Genomic DNA, 9364 nt, shown 5'->3' with positions numbered 1-9364 from the left:
CCAAGTCTTTGCCAAACTTGTCTCTCTCAATCAAAAAACATGGTTCTTTTATTTATGAAAAAATCATCTTAAACAAAAATCTTTCTCAATCTATAGGGTTGTTTGTTTATCTCTTAATAGTTCCATTAAGAGGCAATCTTTGAATCGTTAAGAGGTGAATCTTGTTTGGCAAAAAAAAAATTATGACTCTGAATGATTCTAAAACCCTCTGAATGATTTTGTATCATGGATCTTCTTTAACCATTAAGAGCCCTAATTTCATTGTACACAATTACCAAACAATTATATTTTATTTTACATTATATCATGAGAGTTTCTTAATCATGTTAACCACTTAATCATTCTGTATCAAATCATTCAGCAATTGCCAAACAGCCCATTTCACACATACAACTTTTATCCATTCACTAAATAGAAAACCAACCAATCGTTCAATAAATCCAAGTCCAACAAATCAAAAGGGCCAGACTTGATGTAGATATTTTTAAATGGGCCTTAGGCCCAACTAATAGACCGTAAGCAAATTTTGCTTTGACGATGCACTTGCTGAGTTGCTGGTTGAGTTGAGCTGCTGATGCCAAACGGTCCGGCGTGAGGCGGAGGGAGGAGCAAATTTCTAAGTCTGACGATTGGAGGCCGTTCTTCTCACGACGGGGGTATGTGGCGGAGCACCGTATTTCCGGTAAGTTATGTTCAAATGTTGACTTATTTTTTAGATAATCGTTTACAATCATCCGAAGTAACGTGACATTTGATGTATTTTAATGATTAATCGCAATATAAGTAGGATGAATTAGAGGTAAGAGACTAGCAATTTTTATGTTCCAAATCAAGTTGTAATTGATTCAAAGGAAGTTTGGAATTTTGTTGAATTTTTACTTATTAGTGATTAGTTGTTGTTGATGTCAGGAAAATGAAAATTCTGATCAGAGTATATCAGGTAATGTAGTTTGAGATGCAATTGGTCGATTTCAGCTTTATGGTGAGCTTTGATTCCGTTGATAGAAACAAATGCAAAGTTGAGATCGGGTTTATTTTTTGCTTATAGAGGATGATGATTTGAATGAAGATTCGCCAGAAGATCATGTATCATTGGGCGTTCCAGCTGCAAAAAAGGTTAATATTCTGCACTATGTGAGAATAGATGTGAATTTTGTAGGTTTAACTGATTAGGAAGTTATAGAAAAGAAGAAACAAAAAGAAAAACAAAAAGAAGAAAGGCGCTCATTTCTCGAAGAACTACTAATTAAGCATTTTACAATTTGAAAAGAAGAAAAAAAGATGCTCTTTTTTCCAGCATGAAGATGTGTACTGGTGCGAGTACAATAAATCTAGTATGTTTTGTCTAATAGTACTTGGCACGTGTAACTTAAGTTCCCAAACTTATCAACTCTATCGGGTTTAGTTGGAAAAGTGTAGGTTTTGTGGTAAATCAGTGTGTAGATAAGAATTTCTAGGATTGTAACCCATTTAAATTATAAATGTAATTTGAATCAAACAATGAAATTGGAAGCGGAGGCTCGAATTTTCTTTCCAAGCCATGGAATTGACGGAGCCTTGCCCCCGTCTATTGCCTCAGCAGTAGGATGGTAGGAATCCGGAAAGGAGGCCCCGGGTTCAACCCAGGCACTACCACCTGCTATTGACTCCAGGTGATGTACCTCCCCATGATGATCATGGGATAGTGTGGTGGGGACAATCCATAGGGTGGCATAGTCAAATAGACCATGAATGACTTTGTAATCCAACTATCTAAGTTTCAGATTTGATTTGTGCTGGTAGTTGTGATGGGAAATTGGAGAAAGATATTGGTTCTTATGGGTTTCTACAAAAATTATGCATCAAAAAGCAGGATGATTCACAGTGAGCTAGTTGAACAAATGATTATGCTCTCTCTCCCTCTATATGTGTGTGTGAGAGAGAGTATCAGATGATGCCTCAGTGTGCAAGCTTTGAGCCATATCTGTGTTACGAGTGAGTGTGTGGGTGGACAGGTACAAGATGAGGAACCTCTTGAATATTGAACGCCTTTCACATGCACAATAAGAGAGAAACACAGGGGAATGATGGAGCTTACCTACTTCTATTAGGTTTCAGATTAGTAGGCATATCTAACACTGCCTATGCTAGAAATAGAAGGATCTGTGTGAAATTTGATTTCTATATATAACCGCCTGCCGTCACAATGTGTTGAATACTTGTAGATCATTTTGTTGTGTGAACTCATTATATGTACAATTGGGCAGGGTGAAGTACAAATTCTTTCTCAACTTGATATGCTCAAAGGTACAATTTCTTTGATCATTTTTTCAGTTGGAAATTGTTCACTAAATGTGTTTTTAAAACTATGGTGTTATCAGGTGCAGATGTTGATGAAGTCATGCATCAAAGAGATCAAACTAGTTTACTTCAAAAGGTAGGTTGTGATTGAAACCAATTCACGCTTACAAATTTGGTATGCTGCCAACAAACTTATGCCCATAACAATGCATCATCACTTTTTAGTGCTGTTATAGAAGTTAACGGCTTCAGCTTCAAACAAAAACTTAATATACAATTTAGTTCACTGAAGGGGCAGGTTGAAGGAAAAGAAAGTCCTATGGACTAATATAGAACATTATTGTGTTTTCTTGAAATGGGACAGTATATTAATATCTTTTGCAACTCATTTGATGGCACAGCTATGACCTTTTATTCAATCCGGTTGAATACCACATGATATTAGGGGCTGTTTGGTTGGTTTTCCATTAAGTCCTGTATGGATAAAGCTGTTTGTGATTGAAAAGGTTTTTACTTGGGAGGGTTTCTTTCATAGATGGAAGGAGCGTCTTTTTTTAATTGGGATGAGCATATTTGGAAAAAACTTGGATTTCTGCATAAAGCTCCCCTCTAGAAGCTTACTTAACAAGCCACTTTCCATATCATTAAGCCACTACCAAACAATCATGTATAGCTGACTGAATAAGCCGTGAGTTCCATTAAGCTCATTAAGCTGCTTACAAACATGCCCTTACTCACTTCGGAAACTTTTTTTGTCTCACCTTGCTGTTATCAGAGGCAAGCAGATATCGGTGTTGAAGATGATGTCGAATTCCCATTTTTTGCCAACAAGTGTGAATTCACCTACACCCCACAAAACGCTTCTGCGTGCAACTCAGATGAAGAAATTCTCTCTGATAATGAGGTGCATACTAGGCAAAACAGTGATGCAATACTTCAAAGCTAAGCTACCCTTCCCATTTATGCCTGAATTTGAAGTGTTCACTATGCTATTTTAAGGTGAGAGGAAACTGCATGCAATCAAGTAAAGGGTTTACTTCTGAGGCTGATAACTATCAGAAAATAGGACCTTCTAGTTTCGGAGTAATTAGAAAAGATGGAGTTTGCACTTGGCTTGCAGCAGATGCAATAGGTAATGTGAACAATAATGTTGATTCTACTTCGTATCGTCCTGTGTCTGCCAGAGCCAAGAGGTTATGTAAAGGTAAAAGGAAAACTCTTCTGTTCTTTTTTCTGCTTGGAGCTAGTTTATTACAATCTGAAGATAATTTGTATCTCACTGATAGTGGTTTTCTACAATTGCTTTTTGATGCTTAATCATCTGCTGCCAGGTGGTGAAGGCAAAGCCAAACGCAAGTTTTCTTTTCGGACACATTCACATAATGACCTCCTCTTGAAAGAGGTTAGCCATGCGTATGAAAGCCGCACATCAATTGGGCTGAGTTTGGTACAAATGGATAGGACAAAACAGAATAGGGATCATTGTTCCATGTTTAGCAGGATTTTTATGTGGACAAGTGTGGAACAAGCTTGTTCCACCCCCACCCATGGAACAAGGTGGAACAGACCTATATTTTATCAATATAAACTCAAAATAAAACCTAATTTTCTTCTAAAACATCAAATATGCCTCCCTCTTTACATTTTATTCATTATTTAAATTTTATTTATTGTATCTTATGCTCTTTAAACATTCACTTTACTGATCTCAAAATATTATTTTTATATGGTTTCTATATTTTAGTTAATTTATTAAATATTAATGATAATAATAATAAAATAATAATATAGAAAAGGTATAAAATAAAAATTGGAAACTACATAAACCTTTTATTTTGGTGTTATTTAATTGTCTTGACGAAAACTTTATAATGGTATATTTTGTTATAAAAATATTTATTTTATCATAATTTAATAAATTACATAAGTTAATCAAAATATATAAATGATATAAACAACTCATTAGGGGTAAATTGGTCATTTTATTTGTTCTGTCATGTCTAGTTATGTCTTACCAAACGTTGAGCAACTGTTTTGTCCTGTCTTGCCTATCTGGATACCAAACGCACCCTTAAAGTTGGTCCATCATGTGATGTAACCGAATCCAATCATACAATACTTATCCCAAATTCCTTAAGTTTTTCAGGGAAAAGAGATGGATGAGTTGAAGAATAAGTCAGCTGAAAAGCCAGTCTCACACACTCATACAACGACTTCAATGGCTGAGCTCCTCATCCGCATTCAGGATGAACATGATCTGCCAGAAGGAAGTACTATGAAGGTAGCTCTTGCAGTATATATTATCCCTTTGCTCATTAGCTTCACATGTCACACTCGGGCGTGATATTTTATCTGCTCCAGTACAGTAAAACAAAAGGCACTTCCGAACAACTTTCCGTCAAGAGAAGTATATTGTCAATGCATCATGGAGACATAGATGATGATCCCGACTGTTTGGGCAGTGATTCATCAGACGAAGACAAGGTATGCAATTGAACAGGTGCTTCATTAGATTGCATCTGGTATGCAGGACATGTTCAGGTGCGTTTGGGATCCAGACAGGATAGGTCAGGACAGGACAGTTGTTCAACATTCCGTAAGATAACTGGGCAAGTTAGAAATGATAAAATGACCAATTTGCCCCTGATGAGTTGGTTATATCTTTTATTTATTTAAATTAACTTATGTAATTTATTAAATTAAAATAAAATAAATATTTTCTATAACAAAATATATCATTAGAAAGTTTTGTCAAGATGACACCAAAGTAAAAAGTTTATGTAGTTTCTAATTTTTATTTTATACCTTTTCTATATTATTTTATTATTATTAGTATTTAATGAATTACATAAATTAACCAAAATATAGAAACCCTATAAATTTTTTTAGGATAGTAAAGTAAAAGTTTAAAGAGCATAAAATACAATAAATAAAATTTAAAGAAKGAATAAAATGTAAAGAGGGAGGCGTATTTGATGTTTTAGAAGAGAACTAGGTTTTATTTTGAGGTTATATCGGTAAAACATAGGTGTGTCCACCTTTTTCCATGGGGTGGGGATGGAACATGCTTGTTCCACTTTGTTACACTTTCTTCCACATAAAAGTCCTGTCAACCGCGGAGCAGTGATCCTTGTTCAGTCTCGTCCGGTGTACCAAACACACCCAAAAGGACATGACACATTTGGTGCAACATTACAGGACAAATGGGACAAGATTGATAAATTACTAAACTACCCATATCAAATTAAAACCCTAAAACCATACACAATTCTTTCACCATCCTACCTCACTCCCACCCGTCTAGTACTGTCTCATCTGTGTACCAAACGCACCCTTGTTACAATCGTTCATCATCTATTAAGTGGCTAACTGCTTTTACTCAAGTTCCCGGTAAACCATCAAATTCAAGAGCCCGCCATGCCGGATTCCAGACAGAAGACTATAGCTGATCAATTTCAGGAAGCTTTAGGTGCTGCTGCTACAAATGAAGAAGGGAACATAAATGCGGTTCCTAGACAAACAAGGTGGGTGATCTGAGTTTAAGTCTCTGTTATCTTGAAATACTTTTGTTGGTTATACCCGAAGTGGAATTAAATATTTAACTGTTTATGCTTTTTCTATAATGCCAAAATTGTAGTTTTGGTTTATTTGGAAAGTTGCAGCGCATAATCCAAAGCGAGAAGGAAAGAGATTCATACTTTTTGAACCAGTTACAAAAAGAAGGTACATTGAAGCATCCATATTTTTGCATTGAGATTCTATGGGTGAAACAAAGATAGTAAGGGGTTGTTTGTTTAGTTTTCCATTAGGTCATGTATGGATGAAGTTGTCCGTATGGATTAATCTGTCTATATATATTGGGAATGTTTTTTCATAGATGGAAGAAGCGTGTTTTTTAATTGGGAGGTGCAGGTTTGGAAAAAACCTAGGGGCTATTTGGTTGGTTTTTCACCAAGTCCTGTATCATAAAGTTGTCTGTATGGATTAATCTGACTGTGTATATTGGGAAGGTTTTTGTTTGGGACGGTTTTTTTTCATAGATGTAAGGAGMGTGTTTTTTAATTTGGAGGGGCAGGTTTGGAAAAAACTTAAAGACTTTCTACATAAAGCTTCCCCCTAGAATCATACCGAATAAGCCACTTTCTATATCATTAAGCCATTACCAAACAGTCATGTATAGCTGACCGAATAAGTTGTGAGGCTCGTTAAGCTCATTAAGTTGCTAACAAACAGGCTCTAAGCTACACATATTTTCAGCAGCAAGTACCAATCTGCTGTGTCCATGTTTCATAGCACACTCTTTCACATGGTATGTTATTTTATGCAAGATTTGAGTGACTGCTGACTATTTACTCCATGTTATTGTTTAGGGTTTAGGGTTTAGGGTTATAATACAAACATACAACCTCTCTGTAGAGGCAAGGTTTGTTTGGGATATACTGGATTTGTTTGGTTTAGTTTTGTAAATATACGAAAAGTGACACAATTCGTTTCTTTTTCAATTCAGATGAAGCGAGTTGTCTTGACGTGAAGATACTGTCGAAGTCACTGGAAGGAAAACTGACTGTTTGTTCATGTTCTTCCATTGAAAATGGCAAGGTGCACATTGACCGACTATGATATATGTCATTATCATTGGACACGTGGTGTCCGGACTGGAACCTTATTTGAGCTTATATCCTTAGAGCATCTCCAACAAATTCTCCAAAATGGATATATTGGGATTTTGGGCAAAAACTTTTGCTCCAAAATGGAGAAAGTAGGATTGAGAGTGAAATTCTCCAAATTTGGAGAACTCTCCAAAAAGGATTACAATAAATAGTTTTTATTATATTCCCACCAATAAGAAACCTTGAAATTAAATGTTTAGGAGAGAGAAATAATAATTTATTAAATATATGGAATATTTTATTAATGTAATCAATGTTGTAATCTCCAAAATGGAGAAGCTATTGGAGATGAATGTAATTCTTTTTGGACATTTTGAATTGTGATTCTCCATTTCGGAGAATCTGTTGGAGATGCTCTTACAAGTCATTTGCTATATCACACTCTCGTGGGGAATCTTTACTTATAGTAATTATGTTAGACATTGGGTAGAGGTCAGGTTTGCATACATCTTACCCCAAACCCTACTTTTGAATGGGACATACCGGGTGTATTTAGTTTCATTGGCATTTCAAACGTTGAGAAAGCTTTCATGTGACACTCATGTCAAAGAGGCAATCAGTCTTGCCATGAACAATTAGATGTCCAAATTCTAAATGACAAACTGTATTTGTGTTTGGTACGCTGGATAAGATAGTACAAAAAGTTGTCCCATGTTTGACAGTGACATTAAACCACGAGTCCAGGATAGGATAGGACAGTGGGACGATGATACACTTTTTTTGTCCCACCAAGATAGGTGGAACAAAAATAAAGGAGATAAAGACAAAATTGGTAATTTTTTTATGAAACTATCCATGCCAAATTAAAACCCTAAAACCTTCCGGAATTCTTTCACCCGCCTACCTTACTCTCATCCGTCCAGTCTGATCCGTATCTCTTTCTGTTCTCTTCTTCTCTTTCATACATGTTTTGGATTATTATAATATTTGTGCATGCTTCTGCAGAGTTTAAAGAGGAACTTGATGATCATCTTTAGCTCAAAATTATGTAGCGATGTTGAGCTTGATGTTGGGACCCGGGTTCATGTTTACCCTCCCTGGTACGCCCACTACTCATTCCTTGCTAAAACTGGTACTTTTAGGCGTCTAATTTGGGTTCTCTCCGTATTCGTATTCGGATATTAAGACATGTTTTTTCTCAATCCTTCAAACAGGAAAGAAGTAAATGTAATGGGGAAGGAAGAAAGCATCATTTTATGTACATATTTTTCCCAGGTCTGAGCCATGGTGCATACACAGAGCAAGTAGTCCCATTTTTTAATGTTTACTTGGTGCTAACCACTGCTGATTCGGTTAGCACGGCTGACTCGGTCAGCATCAGCATGTATACCTAGGGACTGACCTCACTCGAGGTGCTGATCGAGCACCTACATGGCCTGCATTACTAATTCACTTACCAGGCCACATTATTATTTTCTGGCCTAGCTCGGGTAATTTTTTATCAGTAAAGACTTGCTACAAAACATTGGTAAACAACCATTTTCAGTCGGTGTTTGCCAAGGCCGAACCTCTTATCCGGTTAGCGTTTGCCCAATGTTGGTAAAACACTTGCCCATTGCCATGGTCGGAGTCCGAATCAAGGTTAGATTTGAGCCCAACGGTGCCCCACTGCTTTATGGTTCAGTTATAGTGGAAAAAGTAGGTGTCCTTGTACCGTTTTGTTGTCTGTCCGCTGTATTTCTTAAAAGTAGTCTTACGACAGAAGTTATGTGAGTTCGAATCCCGTTTTTAACAAATTTCCTACTTTTCAGCTATTGATTTTGGGTTTCTATATAGCTCGTTTGTGGCATGCTATGGCATAATGCGAGATTGTTTTCTTTAACGTGATATCTGAGTTCTGTTATTTTTCTAGTGTCTTGCTTTTTAGTTTTTAGTAGTAACCTAATTTAAATTACTTACTATCATTGACTCATTGAGTAATAGTAGCAAAAGAACATGTGAAGATACGTAATTATACATGTGATTTGTAGATTTGTTGTCATAAATCATGTCTTGACAAACGTCATGGTCTCATAATGACTCCTGAGACTTGAGGCTTGACCTCGCATGCCACGTCACGCTTCACGCCACTTAGAACTTAGATCAAATGTTGACACCATTTGAAAAAAAAGAAATTGGTCCGCCTTTTATTTGAACAAAGGAAAACCCCTATTGGACTTATTTTTACACCCATAGCTCAGGCCCAACCCGACTCTGAAAAAGCCCAAACTTTTTTTATGTCAAAAAAGGTCTTGGTGGGTCCAAGTCGTGTGAGTATCTCCAACAGATTCTCCAAAATAGAGAATCAAACATCAAAATCCACAAAGAATATTAACAGATTCTCTATTTCGGATATTACCATATGAATTATATTATTAAAATAGGAAGAATAAAAAATAATGATTTTGGAGACTTATCCAAATTTGGAGAATTTC

The 9364-nt window shown here is 36.2% G+C and overlaps 1 protein-coding gene across 3 annotated transcripts; it reads left to right on the top strand.

The window, feature by feature from the left end:
* Positions 1-576: 576 nt before the first annotated feature.
* LOC112517674 lies at positions 577-8704 on the top strand. Of its 3 annotated transcripts, XM_025125060.1 has the most exons (15): positions 577-682; positions 910-940; positions 1049-1116; positions 2247-2286; positions 2361-2416; positions 3056-3184; positions 3280-3484; positions 3612-3682; positions 4427-4561; positions 4642-4764; positions 5665-5804; positions 5918-6003; positions 6788-6879; positions 7896-7990; positions 8105-8704. In XM_025125060.1, the coding sequence occupies exons 1-15, from the start codon at positions 659-661 to the stop codon at positions 8169-8171; spliced, it is 1362 nt and encodes a 453-aa protein (XP_024980828.1). In that variant the 5' UTR covers positions 577-658; the 3' UTR covers positions 8172-8704. The 3 variants fall into 3 exon arrangements, with proteins under 3 accessions (XP_024980828.1, XP_024980826.1, XP_024980827.1); XM_025125058.1 differs by lacking the exons at positions 7896-7990; positions 8105-8704 and adding an exon at positions 6658-6703 and having other exon boundaries at positions 6788-6873; XM_025125059.1 differs by lacking the exons at positions 6788-6879; positions 7896-7990; positions 8105-8704 and having other exon boundaries at positions 5937-5987.
* Positions 8705-9364: the final 660 nt, after the last annotated feature.

The sequence above is a fragment of the Cynara cardunculus genome (genome assembly GCF_001531365.2).
Source record: "Cynara cardunculus var. scolymus isolate 2C chromosome LG 9, CcrdV1, whole genome shotgun sequence".
Taxonomy (NCBI): Eukaryota; Viridiplantae; Streptophyta; class Magnoliopsida; order Asterales; family Asteraceae; genus Cynara; species Cynara cardunculus.
The sequence above is the reverse complement of the archived record's forward strand: the minus strand, read 5'-3'. Positions and strand labels throughout refer to the sequence as shown.

Excerpts from the sequence above, each read along its gene's own strand:
- LOC112517674 (XM_025125060.1), top strand. The coding sequence starts at position 659 with ATGTGGCGGAGCACCGTATTTCCG. Across the intron at positions 2,417-3,055 it reads AAACTAGTTTACTTCAAAAG|AGGCAAGCAGATATCGGTGT; the intron begins GTAGGTTGTGAT and ends TGCTGTTATCAG. Across the intron at positions 7,991-8,104 it reads GTTCATGTTTACCCTCCCTG|GAAAGAAGTAAATGTAATGG; the intron begins GTACGCCCACTA and ends TCCTTCAAACAG.